Consider the following 18,691-nt stretch of genomic DNA (forward strand, 5'->3'; position numbering starts at 1 on the left):
TTAAGGTTTTTCAAGAATTTTCTAGAAACCGCCAATAAACTTAATCAGACCCTCAAGAAATCTAGTGAGACCCTCGATGTTGTGATAAAGGACCAACTAGAAATTAAGCATACACTGACTGAAATAAAGAATATTATACAGACTCCCAACAGCAGACCAGAGGATCGCAAGAATCAAGTCAAAGATTTGAAATACGAAGAAGCAAAAAACACCCAACTGGAAAAGCAAAATGAAAAAAGAATCCAAAAATACGAAGATAGTGTAAGGAGCCTCTGGGACAACTTCAAGCGTACCAACATCTGAATTATAGGGGTGCCAGAAGAAGAGAGAGAGAGCAAGAGATTGAAAACCTATTTGAAGAAATAATGACAGAAAACTTCCCCTACCTGGTGAAAGAAATAGACTTACAAGTCCAGGAAGCACAGAGAACCCCAAACAAAAGGAATCCAAAGAGGACCACACCAAGACACATCATAATTAAAATGCCAAGAGCAAAAGACAAGGAGAGAATCTTAAAAGCAGCAAGGGAAAAAAAGTCAGTTACCTACAAGGGAGTACCCATACGACTATCAGCTGATTTCTCAACAGAAACTTTGCAGGCCAGTAGGGAGTGGCAAGAAATATTCAAAGTGATGAATGCCAAGAACCTACGACCAAGATTACTTTATCCAGCAAAGCTATCATTCAGAATTGAAGGTCAGATAAAGAGCTTCACAGATAAGGAAAAGCTAAAGGAGTTCATCACCACCAAACCAGTATTATATGAAATGCTGAAAGGTATCCTTTAAGAAGAGGAAGAAGAAAAAGGTAAAGATACAAATTATGAACAACAAATACATATCTATCAACAAGTGAATCTAAAAATCAAGTGAATAAATAATCTGATGAACAGAATGAACTGGTGATTATAATAGAATCAGGGGCATAGAAAGGGAATGGGCTGACTATTCTTGGGGGGGAAAGGGGTGTGAGGGATGTGGGAAGAGACTGGACAAAAATCGTGCACCTATGGATGAGGACAGTGGGTGGGGAGTGAGGGTGGAGGGAGGGGTGGGAACTGGGTGGAGGGGAGTTATGGGGGAGAAAAAGAGGAACAAATGTAATAATCTGAACAATAAAGATTTAATTAAAAAATTAATTCAAGCAACAAAAACACAGTATATGATGATGAAAAATACATTTATTTTTAATGTATACATATACACTGATAGTCCGACAGAAAACTTTATGACTCCGTTTGATATTATCAGTGGGACTTTTGCTGCTGCATCACTGATGACAGAGATTTTACATCAGGTTTATATTTCGTGACCTTCAGAGATATGCACGAGCTACTACTTTCATCCGTCAGGCTACTCCTATTACGAGACTTAACAAAATTCATCACTGAGAACAAAGATTCACAATTGTAAATGGAAAATTATAAGAGAGGGTTTCGCGTGCCAGCAAAAGTTACTGGCGTGCCATGTTTGGCATGCGTGCCAGGGGTTGCCCACCCCTGTCCTAGGAAAAGAAGGGGTTGTAGTGATCACAGTAGCTACCTGTGCAGAATGGCTACTTTCACACGTAGCAAAATGTGTTAAAGCAGCCACTTCCTCACTCAGAGCGGCTGATCTGCATACACGCTTCTCAGTAGTATTTCTACCACAATTGCTCAGCCCCGGAGACCAGCCTCAGATCCACTTACACAGAGTCAAGTGGGTCTTCCTACCCTAACCTTCTTGCTGCTCTCTTCCCCTCCAAACACCCCAAGAAAATAGCCAAACTTAACTGCAGAAGAGAAATAACTTTTATTAAGACCCATGGATATACCTGGCATTAAATACTGTCTTTCTACAATGAACCACACAAACGATGACCCTTTCTATGTGTGCAGTGACCAAAGCAAAGTTGATTAAACCTGGTCCCGGTCCTCCAGCCCCACTGATGGCCTGTGCTGGACGCCAGGAACTTGCTGGTTTAGGGGCTGGGCACTCCCAAGGTTCCAGGCTGCCAGCTGCACCCCACAAGAGATAGAGCCATGTGCCACCTGGAAGCAGGGGGACAACGTGACGGCCACAGACACGTCCGTGCAGCGCTCCCATGAGGCTGTGTAAATTATGGCACAGGCTCGAGTCTGCCTGATTTTCCCTGAAATTTTGGAGGGCGCTGTTCTGATTATTTTAACAGTAAAAAGCCAAGGTACTTTGCAGAATAGCGAGCGAGCTTAAAAGAGTGTCCGCCCAGACTGAAGTCTGGAACATCGGTGAGCAGACGGGATGCTCTACAGTGGCCATCAAAGCCCGAGCCCCAACAGTGGGGGCCACACCTCGGTCGTTGCAAACTCCGTGTTGGCAGCACTTAGTAAAGATGCGAGCAGGGCCTCCTCTAAATTGTCATTCATGGAGCAATGATGGCTCGTCTGGAAGGACAGACCTGGATCCTCAAGGCATCAAGATCCTTTTAGTCCCAAGGAGGTCAGACACATCTGAGAGACATCTCAGAAGAATGCCCAACGACACCCGATGGAAACGGTGGGTGGTTCTGACGACAGTCGGCTTCGGGAAAGCCACAGCTGCCTGCCCCTGGAGAGGACAGGAGAGGAGGGAGCCGAGGAAGAAAAGTGCTCGAACACTTCATCCCATGGGGGAGCAGGAGGGCAGGGTAAAGAGTGATGAGGACCCTGACTGACACTGCGCTATAGTGACCAACGCGCCTGCTTTCAGTTAGAGAAGATGGCATGAATGATGGCCACTTAGCATCAGATAAACAAGTTTTAGTAATTATGATTTTTAACATACTATTTCCAGAATATGGACGGTTTTAACATAATTCTTAAAAATATATCATTCCTAGTTCATTGTACCATCTGGAATTGTAAGTATTGTATTTTAACGGAATTAATTGGCCTACTATTAAAACATAATTGAAATCTGACTGTATTTTAACAGAATTAATTGGCCTACTATTAAAACATAATTGAAATCTGACATGACCAGGAAGAGACCTTTGAAACACTGAGACTCATTTCTACATTCTATGAGCTGTAATAAGCAGTGTGTACAAGTCACCTCAGACTTATGTCAATAAATGCTGATTGGTTTTAAAACACAACAAAGAAACCAAGAAACCCAATCAATGACAACCGCAGCCCAGCTACACTGTATTTTTATTAGTTTACTAGAGGCCCAGTGCACAAAATTCATGCACTGGGGGGGGGGGGGGGGGGTGGTTTGTCCATCAGCCCAACCTGCACTCTCTCCAATCTGGGACCCCTTGAGGGATGTCCGACTGCCCATTTAGGCCCGGTCCCTGTGGGCAGTGGAACATCCCTCTCACAATCCAGGACTGCTGGCTCCCAACCACTCACCTGCCTGCCTTCCTGATTGCTCCTAACCGCTTCTGCCTACCAGCCTGATCACCCCCTAACCACTCCCCTGCCAGCCTGATCGACGCCTAACTGCTCCCCTGCTGGCCCGATCACCCCCTACTGCCCTCCCCTGACGGCCCAGTTGCCCCCAACTGCTCTCCCCTGCAGGCCTGGTCCCCCCAACTGCCCTCCCCTGCAGGCCATCTTGTGTCCACATGGGGGCGGCCATCTTTGACCACATGGGGGTGGCCATCTTGTGTGTTGGAGTGATGGTCAATTTGCATATTACCTCTTTACTATATAGGATTAACTCATAGATTAATTATGAGGACCTGACATTAGAAAAAGCATCTGTCTCTTACTTTGTTTTCCTTTTAACTAACCTCTGTGATGTGGTTTATAAAGTTCTTCACTGAGTAAGCAGTTCTAGATTTTATGTCGCCAAAATAAAATATTCTTGCATGGCACAAACAAACCAAACAACACCATGTCTCACTTAATTCTCAAGATAAGGCCTCAGGTGGGTGTTGTGTCTATTTAACAAAACACATGGGTTGCCGGGTCCTGTAACTTGGGAGAGAAGAGCGAGCCGGAATGGAGCCTGGGTGTATCCAAACCCACAATTCCTGCCTCTGACCCCCACCCAGTCTCTAAGAAAGAAGATTAATACTATCTTCCAAGTTAGTGTCACCAACAGGGAGAAAGACTTCTTAAAACTTCACAGCCCAGGCTGCACGAAAGGCTCTACCTCGTCCTTCTATGGCTGCACATGATTCTACTACGTGCGGCTCTCCCATCAGTAAGTTATTATGGGACCATGTATACAGCAATGGAGTAGGGTTCCTACCTCATTCCTTACACACCAAAATGAATGGCACAGTAGTAAAGACTTAAGAAGAAAACTCTTTCACAAACAGGTGAATATTATTAAAATCTTAAAGTGAAGAAGGCTTTCCTAAATGGGACATGTAACACAAGAAACTTTAAGGTAAAAATCCAATAAACCTGATCACATGAAAATTTATAAAAATTTTTATTATGTAAAAGAGCAAGCAAACAAACAAGAAAATGTGGAAACATATTTCTAACACATTAGCACAAACATGCAAAGGGCTCTTATAAAAAAATAAGAACAGAATGAAAATCCCATCTGAAAAATGGGTAAATCACATGCAAGGTAAAAGGAATAGAAACAACCAAATAAAACATGAAATATATTCAACAAAATTGAGGAAATAAACTATTAAAAAAGGAATACTTTAGATTTCCCCCACTAGTCACCAAAGGTTAAAGAATGTTGGCAAAGGCATAGAAAAATAGACATTCTTCACTCATTCAAAAAAGTTACATATGTGCTAGGACTAGCAGTGAACAAGATACTCAAGGTATCCGCCTTCAAGAAGTTATATTCCAGACTTGGCTGGGTGGCTGGCTCATTGGTTTGAGCAACGTCCTGAACACCAAAAAGGTTGCTGGTTTGATCTGCAGGCGAGGTACCTACAGGAGGCAACCAATTGATGTTTCCCTCTCTCTCCCCCCCGGCCCCCTTTCTTTCTAAAAATCAATTAAAAAGCATATCCTGGAAGGGGGGGAGGGGATTAAAAAAGTGTTATATTCTAGGCATGGTAAAGATGGGGAATAGATCATAAGGGAAAAGGAAATAAGCAATTACTCATAGTTATTGCTCATAAAATCACAAATCGGCACAATGTGATTACAGGGCAATATGGCAGCATCTCCCAAAATGTTGTGCTGGCAATTCTAACTGTAGATATTTCACTCCTGCTTAAGCGCCAAGCTGTGGGCACGAAGACGCTCACTGGGGTGCTGGGCGTGGTGATGACAGAGTGGCAACAAGCTGTCGCTGCTCAGGAGGACCAGTGACGCAGCAGCCAGGCCAAGGCGCCTCACGTGACCAGCAAGGACGGGCTTCGGCTTGTCTCTGTAATGCACCCAGGCGGAGGGTATTTTGTTGGACAAAAAAAAAGCAAGTTGCTACACAGTATATGTCATATGACCCCATTTCTCTTCAAAAGAGGCACCCACATTTCTACAGGTATCTGTGTGTGAGTGTCTATAAAGTTGACATATGGAGTTATGTATGCCTTACAATTAGACATCCACGGGTTAATGCATGACTAAGAAAAATCTCGGAGGTGAGGTTACAAGCAGCTTTCTGGGGCACAAGTTTATGTACTAGCTGGCAATTCTGTTCACAGTAAGTATGTGCTACTTTTATACTTTGGGGGGGAAACAATAAGGGAGGAAAGCATTTGTAAAAAGGTAATGTATTTAAGGGTCACTTAGTTTACTCAGTTTGTATCCCAAACTTCAGGGTAAAAATTAATCTGGAGAGAAAACTTCAGCTATGGAGAAAGGATAAAGTGACTCATCCCTTGCCTCATTCCTTAAATCCAAAGTCCCTGGTGTGATTGGGGAGGAGAAAAAATATAACTATGTACTTATTTGCCAGACATTCATTAATCACTTAATTCTCAAGGCAACACACAAAATGAAATCGTCCCAATTCCAGATAAATGAACACTCCTAGAGATTAAGTGATTTCCCCAGAGCAGAAGCTGGTAAAAAAAAAAAAAAAAAAAAAGCTGCCATTCTGTCTGGGTTCTAAGCAGGAAGACGGCCTGGCCACTCCTCCAGTCACTGTGGCAGAGAGACAGGGTGGAGTGGAGCCTGATGATGTTTTTCTTCAAGGAGGCACTTTCTACCCCTCCACTCCTTCTGGGTCCTCTCCCCCCAAGTTCCTTCCACAAGCCTCAGAGCCGCACCCCCCAGGGAAGTGCCCAGCACAGAGTCGCCCATCAGGAGCCCTAAAAAAAGTGGCCAGAAGACGGTGCTTTTCCTTCCAGAACTCCATCACAGCTCAGCCACTGCCAGGCTTGCCGGGTGTGAGCGGAAGGGGAACCTGAGGAAGGGGACCTGACTGCACCTCTCTCAGCCTGCCATCTGTAAATGGGAACGCGTAAAACATTTGGGGAGAATAACTTCAATGAAAAATTAAAAAGTGTTCTGTAAATTCTGAAGTGCTAAACAAAGTGTCCCCTTAAAGGCGTGTGGTCTCCGCATAAAGCTCTACTTGGCCAAGGTGCCGACGTAAAGGAATCCTTGACACAAAAGCTCACATGGTTTAGGAGTCACTGTGCTCTCTGTAATCGGATTTAAAGATGGTATTTTAACACCCTGCACAGGCTATGTCTCCGCCAGTTTGTGTCTGTCGTCTGGTTGTAGCGAATGAAGAGCAAACGGGAAAGCTCAGCGGCCTTCCTGCCTATAATCTGTCCGAAGGAGTTCTAGGACCAACGCTTTCCGAGTCCCAATCTGATGACCCTGTTAACTTCCAAAATAGGATTGGGGTGAACACGTGTCCACTTTAATGGCTAATATCTGAACGCTTACTATGTGCCCTACACCTTTCCATTGTCCTACATGTATTTACTCACTTTATGCACATAGTAGCACCTACTTTGCAGGAATTTTCTCTCCCCTGTTTTACAGATGAGGAACTGGAGAAACTGACAGGTGAAGTGACTTGCCAAAGTGGCTGCCCAATGGCCCAGCCTCAGCAACGCAATTGGAGACCTTGGCCATCTGGTCTACCTCTCCATCCATATCATTCACTCTCTTCCTTGTGTTCCAATCCCTAGTTATCCTGAACTACTTAAGATTCTCTGAACAGACAGTGTGCTTAGCTGCACCACCACCACCCCAACCTATTCCTGCCTTTGCACATGGCTTTTCTCTCTTCTCACTGAACCACCCACTCCTTCCAATGAACAGGAAGTTCTCTTCCGTGAAGAAATGAAAGTAAGAATCCTACAAAAATTCATGATTATGTTAGGATTCAAGAGTTGTTGTAGGAAATACACAAGCTTTCTCCATAACAAGCCATTTTTGCAAAGTTGTGTCTTATCTCAAAGCCAGAATGTACTACACAGATTGCCTCGGGTTCTTTTTCCTTTGTTTTCCGTGACCCCGCCCTCACCACCCCCTTCATCCTCTCCCTCAGGGCCAGCCTGCCTTGGGGAAAGATCTGTCCACTGTGACCTTTGGCCACTGACAGAAGCTGATCACAGAGTTCTTAGACCCACATTCAACAGCTGTCCACCCCTTTTCCTCAGGATCCCACTCCAGAGGAGAGGACATATTTGCAAACCATTTTCTCCATCTCCAAAATAAGCCGCTGGGCTTGGCGATGGGAAATCCAACATGCCTTGCCCCAGCCACGCGAGGTCAGGGCACTGGTTGACAATGGCTGAAATGACATTTTGATTTACAGATGCAGCACCCTTTCCATGTTTCCAGAGAACATCAGACATTACAGGGAAGATGGCATGGGCTGGCCTCCTGGAAAGAGGGCAGCATCACGGAGGCAACGCAGGAAACATTAATCCTCATAGTAAACTTCCCAATTAACCAGAAAAGTCGTGTCAAAACTATTATTTAATGGAATCAATGCCTGTGTTGCATGACATAGATGTATAGGCTACTTTAAATAAGGTATGTTGAAAAAGATGTCCAGGATAGCATAAGTAAGGATAGCAACAAAAGGAGAGAGAAATAAAATGGAATAAATCATGCTTAATTTCTAATTTTATGAGCACCTACTATCAAGCTGAATGTTGGGGATATAATGTTAAAAAGCCCTCACAGAGCTTCGTCCTATTATGGGAGACAGGCACTAAAATAATCACACTGTATATTTTCACCCAGCAGTCATGACAATATTGTCATAAATAATACAAGGAAATAGTAAAATAATGTACAGACATAGTAAATGATGTTTAAGAGACTGCGAAAATGTTTGTACAACAATCTATAATAATAAAAGTGTAATATGCAAATCAACCAAAGGACAGAACAGCAGAACGACCGTCGGGGAGACCTTTCAGATGACCACCCTATGACACGCACTGACAGCAGAGTGTGAGGCAATTGGTCGGGGGGCACTCGCCATCACCCCTCGATCACCCCGCAGAGGGAGGCCCAGGCCACCGGCTGGCAGGGTGATCGAGTGTGGGGGGGGAGGGGAAGAGGGGACTCCGCTGTGATCGATCATGGAGCCCCGGCTGGGTGGGCGGGGTCTCCCTTTGCGTGGCGATTGATCACGGAGCCCCTCGATCGATCGCCCCACAGAGGGAGGCCCAGGCCACCGACCACCAACGCTGTGGCAGGTATGGGGGGGCCAACCTGCAATCACCCCACAGAGGGAGGCCCAGGCCAGCCAAGTGATCACACCTCACGCCTGTTGCCCACAGAGGGAGGTGACTGGTGGCTGGGGAGGGGGGAGCAGCGCTACATAGATGGCAAGCAGTGGCAGTGGTGGGGGCGGGGCCAGCTGCCGGCAGCCAGGGGAAGGAAAGCCCCTATAGGCCTTGATCGCTGTCCAGGCCTAGGGACCCTACCCTAGGGGTCCTGGATTGCAAGAGCGCACAGGTCAGACTGAGGGACACCCCCTGCCTCCCCCACCGTGCACAAATTTCATGCACCAAACCTCTAGTAGTATTTAATAAAAGCAAGAAACAATTTTATAAAGTATATGACCTCATAAATGTTAAAAAATAGTATAGAAAGAAGAGTAATGGCTGTAAAATCCATCTATAAGAATAATTGAGAATGGCTAAGAAAAGTTTTGAAAGGAACTTCTAGTCCCAAGTAGGGAAATGTTTATTTCAAGCTACAATAAATAGTTCAATGAGAAATGGGGTGAGAATCAATTAACCTCAGGGGTACAGGACAAATACCTATACAAGGGTCTGTTTCTAGACTAATACTTTAGAGAATGGTTTTGTAAATGTTTCAAAAGTGGCATTTTAAACCAGTAAGTAAAGGATAAACTAGGTAATAACTAATAGGTTATCTATTTAGAAAAATAAACAAACTTAGATCTTTATATCACATTATAAATTCCAAATGCAGCATAATATTATAAATCTCACTGATAAAGCTGGAAAAAAACATATATTTCATGGAGTAACTAGAGGCCTGGTGCACAACATTCGTGCACTGGGGGGGGCGGGGGGGGGGGGGAGAGTCCCTCAGCCTGGCCTGCACCCTCTCGCAGTCCAGGACCCCTTGGGGGATGTCCACCTTAAGCCAGCAGGCGGACATCCCCCGAGGGGTCCTTAGCGCTGCATCAGCGTCGCTAGCTGTGAGCCCAGCTTCTGGCTGAGCAGCGCTCCCCCTGTGGAAGCACATTGACCACTAGGAGGCAGCTCCTACGTTGGGTGTCTGCCCCCTGGTGGTCAGTGCATGTCATAGCGACCAGTCATTTTGCCATTTGGTCAATTTGCATATTAGCCTTTTATTATATAGGATAATTCAAGAGTAGGCCTTCCTTCCCCCGGCTGCTGGCACTGGTTTCCCTCTGGCACCCAGGACCCGGGCTTCCCTCACAGCCCTGGGTTTGTCCAGAAGAACATCCAGTCTAATTAGCATATTACACTTTTATTATTATAGACTAGAGACCCGATGCATGAAATTCGTGCAAGAGTAGGTCTTCCATGCCATAGCTCAGTGCTCGCGAGCCATATGTGGCTCTCTGGCCCCTTGAGTGTGGCTCTTCCAAAAAATACCACGTGCAGGCGTGCATGTACAGTGCAAAGTTGACTTAAAACTTTAAGTAAAGTTTATTAAGTTAACTTTAGGGAACGTTGTGAAGTGAAAGAAGATGTAGTGTCGAGGATTGAGAAAGGTATGTTGAGATGGCTTGGACATATAGAGAGGATGAACAAAAGGAGATAGATGAAACAAGTATACAAGATGAGTGTGGATGGGGGAGTTGGAAGGGGTCGCGAATGTACCTCAATCAGATTGAGGACGTTTTTAGCAAAAGCCAGCTTAGGAGTACCCTAATTAAGTTAATAACAATGTACCTACCTATATAGTTTAAGTTTAAAAAATTTGGCTCTCAAAAGAAATTTCAATGGTTGTACTGTTGATATTTGGCTCTGTTGACTAATGAGTTTGCCGACCACTGCCCTAGCTGGTTTGGCTCAGTGGATAGAGCGTCAGCCTGCGGACTGAAAGGTCCCAGGTTCAATTCTAGTCTAGGGCACTTGCCTGGGTTGTGGGCTCGATCCCCAGTGGGGGGCATGCAGGAGGCAGCCAATCAATGATTCTCTCTCATCATTGATGTTTCTCTCTCTCTCTCTCTCTTCTTTCCTATCTGAAATCAACAAAAATATGTTTATTAAAAAAAAAAAAAAAAAGTAGGTCTTCCTTCCCTTGACTGCTGGCACCGGCTTCCCTCCCAGCCCCAGCTTTGTCTGGAAGGTTGTCTGAAAGGATGTCCGGTCTAATTAGCATATTACACTTTTATTATTATAGATAATTCAAAATATCATCAAGTGAAAAATTATTAAGTTTCAAAAAAAATCCAAGGTTAAAATTTAAAAACCATTAAATGAAATTTATAAAACTGATTTGGGGTGGACAGGCATTCTATTTTATTCATAAAATAAAAACCATTTAAAAAGACAAAAAGTTGACAGTAGACCTTTAAAATAAATTTCTACACAGAAAAGTAAGAAACCATGACATATATATCTCACACTATAAATATAGTTATCATACAAGAAAATAGTTCAAAGGCCAGCAACCAACAGGGAACACGTTTGCCATGTACAGCAGCTAGAAGGTTGATAGACTTCATATATGGTGTGTCTTACAATCCCCAAGATATAACAACCTGATAGGAAAAAGTGCAAAGGACAGAACAAAACTGATGGAGAAATAAAAAAGATCAAATATCCAATCATATTAGCAATGACAGAAATGCTAATTTAACATTAAATTCTATGCTTCACTAATCACATGAAAAATGACAGTGCCTAATCCTGGGAGACAGTGAAATGCACCACATGTAGATGGGTACAGTCTTCTGAGAAGGCACCGTGGTAAATGTATCAAAAGCCTTACTCAGACCCTCTGACTCGTAACCCTGATTCCACTTCTAAAGTCTGTATCTGGCACCCAGGACCCAGGCTTCCTTCCAGGAAGTAAATAAATAATCAACATTTCACACAAAGACAAGTGAAAACTGTGTCCTTACTGTGAAACTGGACAACAACCGTAAAATGCAATACTGTGCAGCCAGCACAAAAACCTGAGTTCTCAAAGCATGTCCAACGACATGAGAAATCCCACAAACAGTCCCGCAGGGTGACTCACCCCACGCACCAAAGGCTGAGGGTTGGATTCCCGGTCAGGGCACGTACCTAGGTTGAGGGTTCGATGCCTGGTCTGGGCACATATGGGAGACAACAGATGATGTCTCTCTCTCTCTCAAATCAATAAAAACATATCCTCGGTAAGGATTTTTTAAAAAGGAAACGAAGTTCACAAATGGAGTGAAATAAGAAAACAGGGACCCATGTCTGTAGCAGGATCATAACTGTCAAAGATGCATGTCCAAATATGTAGAGACAAGGTTAGCAGTGGTTCTCAAGTACGATTAGAGATTTTGATTTTATTTTTCCTCCCATTTTCCTCCTTCTACTTTTCTAAATCGTCCAAAAAACTTAATGAACAGGTATTTTTAATCAGGAAAATGTCACTTAAAAAATCCAAAGTAAACACACTAATTTCAAATTAACACGGGATGGTAAGACCATACGGCAACTCTTCTTCCCTCTCCTTTACCTTATCCGAGTTGAGCAAAGGGTAAACTCTTAAAAATCCTGGTATGTTGACTGTCCAAAGTTGACTGATTAAAGGCGGAAGGGGGTGGAGAGAAGGTGGGGGAAGCAGGAGGCGGGTGTGCTGTGCAGGGCCTCAGCCCACTCACTCCTCAGCACCACAGGAAGGGGCAAGAATGAGAACCGCCTCGGAGCGCGTGCTCTGTAAACTCCCTCCCAGGTCTTCTTGCTACATCCAGGCCAGACAGTGAAGCAGCTGCTCGGAGGTACACAAGCTGTGACCTTCTGTAGGAGAAAGGACAAAGGCGAAGCCCTTCCCAAACAAATGCAGATGCAGAGGAGCTGCCCAGAGGCCTCCGCACCGGCCGTCAGTGGCCACCGCCTGGGCAGACGGAGCACAAACTTCAGGGCCTGAGCCAGGCGCCCTTGCTGACTGGGCGTGGCTTCACTGACGCCACAGGGCTACCCACAGGGATAAGCATGTCCTTCCACTGAGACACCTGCTAATCCTGCCTGGTCCCGGCCCGGACGCTGGCCAGTGCAGCTGTCAGGGAGCTGGCTCATCAGGTTGGACTTCCACCCCGGCTGGCTTCCCAAGGAGGAGTCCAAGTTCCACAGAAAGGAGCAGGCTGCTGAGGCGCACCGCTAGCACACCAGCTCCCCGCAACCACCACCCCAGAAACCACTGTGTTCCCTGCCCCTACAGCTCCCCGAAACCGCCACCCCAGAAACCACTGTGTTCTCTGCCCCTACAGCTCCCCTGCAACCGCCACCCCAGAAACCGCTGTGTCCCCTGCCCCTACAGCTCCCCCGCAACCGCCACCCCAGAAACTGCTGTGTCCCCTGCCCCTCTGCTCTACCCATGTAAAACTGAGGGGCAATTAACCTACTTAGGTGACCCAGGAAGGATGCAGTAAACACATACATACAATCACAGAGAAACCACAAAAATGCCACCGTCAGAACACTGATCCACGCGTCCTGATAAAGGGAGCCAGACATCACAGAGAAGCCACTGTCATCTCAGGCGCTCACACACTATCATTCCTTTAAACGTCACAAAATTAAACTTCCCGTTCACACATGGAAACACGGAGGCTCGGAGAAAAAGAAAAGGCAGCTCAAAGTCACAGAGTAGGAAATGCAGACCTTGGAATTGGAACTCTAGGGCCCATGCCATTTCTCTCAGGACACAGGAGATGTCCTGATCCTGTCGCCACAGAGGTCTCCCGTCTGGTCCTGTGGGATCAGCCTCACGCTGCGTTAGGACAGGGCCAGTCTTCCCGCCGCTGCCGGCTGCAGCTCCGGACCCAGGACAGAGACAGTCTACCCAACAGCTTAATCTTGGTCCAGGAAAGGACATCAGCCGAGGTCACAGTAACCGGTAATTATAACAATGGCTGCAATCACTAAGCATCTGCCCTGTGGAGGGCCTGCCCTAGGGAATGTTACCCATATTTGGCCTGAGTAACAACAGAGTTGATGTGTCCATTTTTCAGATGAAAACACAGAGGCTCCACAAAGTCTCACAGCAGGAAATGGAATCAATCAGATACCACAGCCTCCTTCCTAACCTCTACCTCTCCTGCTGTGACAAGATAAAGAAAACCAAATCGGTGGTTTCGGTCAACGCCCCCTCCTCTGGGCAGTCTGCCCAGCCCCCGAACCCGCCCTGGCCCAGGGCTCCAGCCACTACCTTGGTTGAGGTAGGTCAGTGTCTCTTCATGCAGCTTCACAGCTGGGGACGTGGCAGCACACAGCACGTACTGCAGGGGTGGCAGGCGGGCTTCGTTCTCGGGGGACAGCTGGGGCTCCTCCTGCTTGAAGATGGGCAGGGCGAGCACATCACTGCAACACACAGAGGGAGAGGTCAGGAGCAATGACAGCCACGCTGGGAGAAGTGGAAGCAGACCGAGTCCTCAAGGGCAGCCCAGCAAAGCACAGGGCCGAGAGCTGGGTCAGCTTCCCAGGCCTCACATCGCAAATACTTTCTGAAAGAGCAAACCAACCTGCGATGACTCTACTTTCTCTCAATGACCCGCAAGAGATTTATTCAATCAAATCATTAATGAGGAAAAAAATGCAAAGTCATCTAATGATGCAAATTACAGAAATCTCTGTGACAATGGGACTCCCAGCAATGGAGTGAACCTTAGATGCCATTTGGTTTCCAGCCATAAGAAAGACATTATAAAGTCTTGCTTTTAGAATCCAACTCTGGACAAATATTTTAATTGCTTAAATAAACTATTCTATTTATTAGCCACTTCTCAGAATAATACAACCCTGTCCTTAGGGCTCTGAAAATACAGAAACTGCTGAGACATCCCCCCCACCCTTTAAAAATAAAAAGGACAGTTGGCCCATAACCCCTATGTTAAGGGTCATGCTAGTATCTCCTCGTTGCAAAACAAAAAGGACCTTGATTTCAATTCGGTTTTCTTATCCAAACGGGAAATGGGAAGATGCTCAATGATTCTTTTCCTCCACGTCTGAGCCAAAACCCTCGCCACATCCCAAAAAAATCAGCCCCACATCAGACTATGCCTGGAGAACCTGTTTCTAGATGTATTTTTAAATGCCCTTGCAAATTGGAAAGAAATCCTTGAGAACATGAGTGACCTGTGGGCAGACCTGTTTAAGGCCTCCACATTATGAGCAGCACAGGAACAGGTGCCAGAAAAGTGCCAGTGCCCTTATCTTGATAACCCCCCCCCCCCCACCCCCCGTGTGCAGGGCTCTGAATCAGATTCCCTGGGCCCACTGCGCTGTATAAACAGCAGTCACTGGTACACTCTGTTCCTCATACAGCACAATAAACGCATGTCTCTAAAACACAACCCAGCACACACCCAGCAATGTCTAACAATTCTCAGAAGGAAAGTCAGGCTTGGAGCACCTGGAGTGCGGCCCGAGGTCCGCACCCTCCTCTCCAGGCGGGCGGCCCAAGTGGTGTCTAGGAACAGAGGAAGAGCAGCAGGCCCGCTCACCTGGGGATCGCATAATTTCATGTTCGCCCAAACCATGGAAGTTAATAATCCACGGGCCGCTGCCTTTAAACACAACAAGGGGGCGGGGGTGCAGGGGTAAGAACCATCTCTCAACAGTAACTCGTTTCAAGCCTGGCATCCTTATTTGCCAAGGAATAAAGTCACGGGAACACCAAACAGAAAAGGCAAAGAAGGAGACAAGGCCACTGCCTGGTAAAGTCAAACCACTTGTCGTCTGCAGTGAGGAGACAGCCAAACATAAAACAGGAAGCCCAGGAAAAAGACAAGACCCTCACGCCAGAGTTGGGTGGACGAGGGAATATCCACGACCCCTCACCTTGGCCTTCACTGAGGTCAACTTCTACAAGGTGAAAACCCCAGCTTCCAAAAGCGACATTTTAAAAAAAGGGCAGGGCCCCAGCCGATTTGGTTCAGTGCATAGAGTGTCAGCCATCTGACTGAAGGGTCCCAGGTTCCATTCCGATCAAGGGCACATACCTTGGTTGCAGGCTCGATCCCTGGCCCGGGGCATGTGTGGGAGGCAACCTATCGGTGTATTTCTCTCACATCGATGTTTCTCATTCTCTTCCCCTCCCTTCCACTCTCTTAAAAAACCAATGGAAAAATATCCTCGGGTGAGGATTAACAAAAAAAATTTAAAATGGCATGGATTTGGTTGGTGTGCTCAGTGGTCAGAGCGTCAGCCTGTGCACTGAAGGATCATGGGTTCAATTCCCCGTCAAGGACACTACCTAGGTTGCAGGTTCAATTCCTGACCACCGTAGGGGCGCATGCAGGAGGCAACCAATAAGTGTCCTACATCCATGTTTCTCTCTCTCCCTCCCTCTCTTCCTTCCATTCTCTCTAAAAATCAATAGGAAAAAAAAATCCTCAGGATTAACAAAAAAAATTTTTTAAAGGGGTCATGGACCAAATGCTTCTTTATCCATGGACCCAAAATGACCCCAGAAATCAATACAGCTTTATAGCTCCTTTCATCCAATTCCCCCCCTCCTACCCCTGCCCCAATACCAAAATCCTAAAAGGTACCTCAGGTACCCCAAAGACAAATTTCCATCTCAGTAGCAGAGGTACCTCCCATGCACAGGGAATTATTCCGTAATGGGATGACATTTTAGGTATCCGAGAAGATTTAAATACTCACCCTCCATTCAAGGTCACCTTCAAAATCATTTTTAAGGTATGGCACATGCTTAACGGCCACAAACTAAAACTCAGGCAAAACTATGCCTAAAGCTGCATCATGCAGTAATAAAAAAAATGCTGTAACATTTTGTAAGTGAATGGGCGCTTACTCTTCGCCAGGGATGAACATCCGCCCGGGGCTGCACAAGTCCCCCAGAGCGGCTTCTCTGGTGACACCACAAGGTTGCGGACACAGCCGTCAGTCCTTCATTAAGACCCCAGACTCATGCCATCTCCTATTACTCTGGCCATGAGTAAAAACCAGCAGACATCAACTCAGCCATTCCTTCGCCTTCTAGAAGCGGTGTCTACAAGGAGGGCTATTGGACCAATGTCTGTCAGAAACAGATTCACAAATAAATCTGCATGGAAACTTCGAGGGGGAAAAAAGAAAGAAAAATACCCTCTCGGTGGCTCTCACTGTGGGGCCTCACTGCTCACGTTCTCTGCTCCCGCACCAAGTCCCGTTTGGGTTTAAACCCGGTACTTTCATAAACTGTGACCAGGATGGAAACAAGGCTGGCTAAAGCTGGTTCGGGCAAGTTCGGAAAACGAAATGACTGCACAACAGTGGCCAACAGTCCTCCCGGGAGGGACGCCAACGGGGTCCCACTGCCTGGGGACAGAGAACTCCGCGCACAGGCAGGACTGACTTCCCTTTGAAGAGCACAAGTCAAAGAAGGAAGATTCCTTCAAGGCCAGAGACCGGCGGGCCTCGGGCGAACGCGCGCAAGGCCACCTGCAGCGAGGGGGCCACCGGCCCCGCCCGAGCCCCCGCCGGCGCCCGCGAGGCTCAGGTGCAGGGCAGCGCGCGCCACTCACTCACTCGCCCCTCGGCCGGACCAAGAACGCTGGAGAGGGGGCCGGGGGGCCGGGAGGCCGGGGGGCCGGGAGGACGGGGGGTCGGGAGGAGAGGGGGCCCGGGAGGCTGGAGAGGGGACCCAAGGTTGGAGAGGGAGCTGGGAGGACAGGGGCGAAGAGCAGACTAGATTCCCCGGGGCGGGCAGCCCCCCGACGCCAGGGGAAGGAGCCGGGGGCAGGCGCACGGAGGTGGCTGAGGCCGGCAGGTACGCGCCCCACGCCCGGGGTCGTTAGGGGGGGCGCCCTCCCGGGCACCAAGGCACCAGGCTCTGCCGGCCGGGCCCCCGACACCGCGCGCCCGTCCCGCCGGCGTCCGTGCGTCCCGACGCGGGCTCGGCGCTGCTGTCTCAAGTCCGCCAAGGGCGGAGAGCGGGAATCGGAGCGCGGCGGGGGGACCCGTGCCCGGAGCTCCCCGCCCGTCCCCCGCGCCCCGGCGCTCGCGGGCCTCACCGCAGGTAGCCGCCGGAGCCGTGCTGGTTGTAGTGCTCGGGCTGCGTGTGCCAGAACAGCATGGCTGCAGCCCGACGCCGCCGCGCCTCCCGCTCGGTCACCTGAACGCGCTCCGGGCGCAGCGCCCGCCCTGCCCGCGCCTTTATGGACGGCCCGGGGGGCGGGGCTGCGCCGACCCGCCCGGGCCCCGCCCCGCACCTGGCCGGTCCGCGCCCGCGCGCCCTTCCCCGGAGCGAAGGTGCGGGCGGACGGACGGACGCGGGACTGGAGTGGGCGGCGCGTCACCCCAACCGGAGCCCCGATGGCCTCCCGCACCTCCTCCGCGCTCAGCGCAGGGCCCGGAGCGCCCCCGCGGGGGAAGAGAGGCCGCTCTGAGCACGAAGTCAGGGCGGAGATCCAGGCACCCTCCGCTCCCCCAGCGCCCTGTGCATTCAGCACTTTACACTCTGAGCTCGTGGTGTTTTCCTTTTAGTTGTGTGTTGATCTCCTCCTAGAATGTGAGCTCCACGAGGCAAGGCCTGGACTCTCACTCGCCCTGTTAGCTCCGCTGCCTAGAAAGGTGCTTTGGGACGTGGTAAGTGCTCATGGGTATTCGTTGAATAAATGTGAGAAAAGGGATGGTCCAGTGAGTCTTCAGTCACCGGGAGGAGGTGGCATTGAGCTGAGGACGCATCTCTAGGAGCATCTGGAGCAGCCGTGGGCAAACTACGGCCCGTTTGAAATGAATAAAACTAAAAAAAAAAAAGACCGTACCCTTTTATGTAATGATGTTTACTTTGAATTTATATTAGTTCACACAAACACTCCATCCATGCTTTTGTTCCGGTCCAATTTAAGAACCCATTGTGGCCCTCGAGTCAAAAAGTTTGCCCACCCCTGAGGAAAAGAGGTTCCAGGCAGAGGCAATAGCGATCAATCGCCAAAGCTCCAGAACAGACCCCTTAGCATGGCTGGGCTGGGTGACCAGAGCGACAGAGTAGGGGCTGAGGTGGGAGAGGCAGGCAGGACGGGCCCTAGGGGGCCCAGCAGACCCTGCTAGGAGCTGGGGTTATGTTCCCGGTGTCTTAAGCAGAGGAGGTGCATATCTGATGTGCCTTTGGGAAAGATCAATCTGGAAGGAGTGTGGACAGAGGGTTGTAGTGGGAGTCAGTTAGGAGGAAGTGGAGGTCAAACAGCCATAA

At 48.1% G+C, this 18,691-nt stretch overlaps 1 protein-coding gene across 5 annotated transcripts in view; it reads right to left on the reverse strand.

Annotated features, from left to right (window-relative positions):
- Window positions 1–17,608, reverse strand: part of TFCP2L1 (transcription factor CP2 like 1) — a 67,103-nt gene extending 49,495 nt beyond the window's left edge. For 4 of the 5 annotated variants that reach the window (XM_070423152.1, XM_070423151.1, XM_070423155.1 and 1 more), the window contains exons 1-2: window positions 17,511–17,608; window positions 13,700–13,851 (exon numbers count right to left, since the gene is read on the reverse strand). In XM_070423152.1, the coding sequence (XP_070279253.1) occupies window positions 13,700–13,851; window positions 17,511–17,572 (214 nt within the window). In that variant the 5' untranslated portion in view covers window positions 17,573–17,608. Of the gene's footprint in view, window positions 1–13,699; window positions 13,852–16,158; window positions 16,491–17,510 lie in introns of those variants that run through there. The other variant, XM_070423153.1, reaches the window with a different exon arrangement.
- Window positions 17,609–18,691: the final 1,083 nt, after the last annotated feature.

This window comes from Myotis yumanensis, unplaced genomic scaffold (assembly GCF_028538775.1).
Source record: "Myotis yumanensis isolate MYYU_CA2020_CCGP unplaced genomic scaffold, mMyoYum1.0.hap1 SCAF_8, whole genome shotgun sequence".
Taxonomy (NCBI): Eukaryota; Metazoa; Chordata; class Mammalia; order Chiroptera; family Vespertilionidae; genus Myotis; species Myotis yumanensis.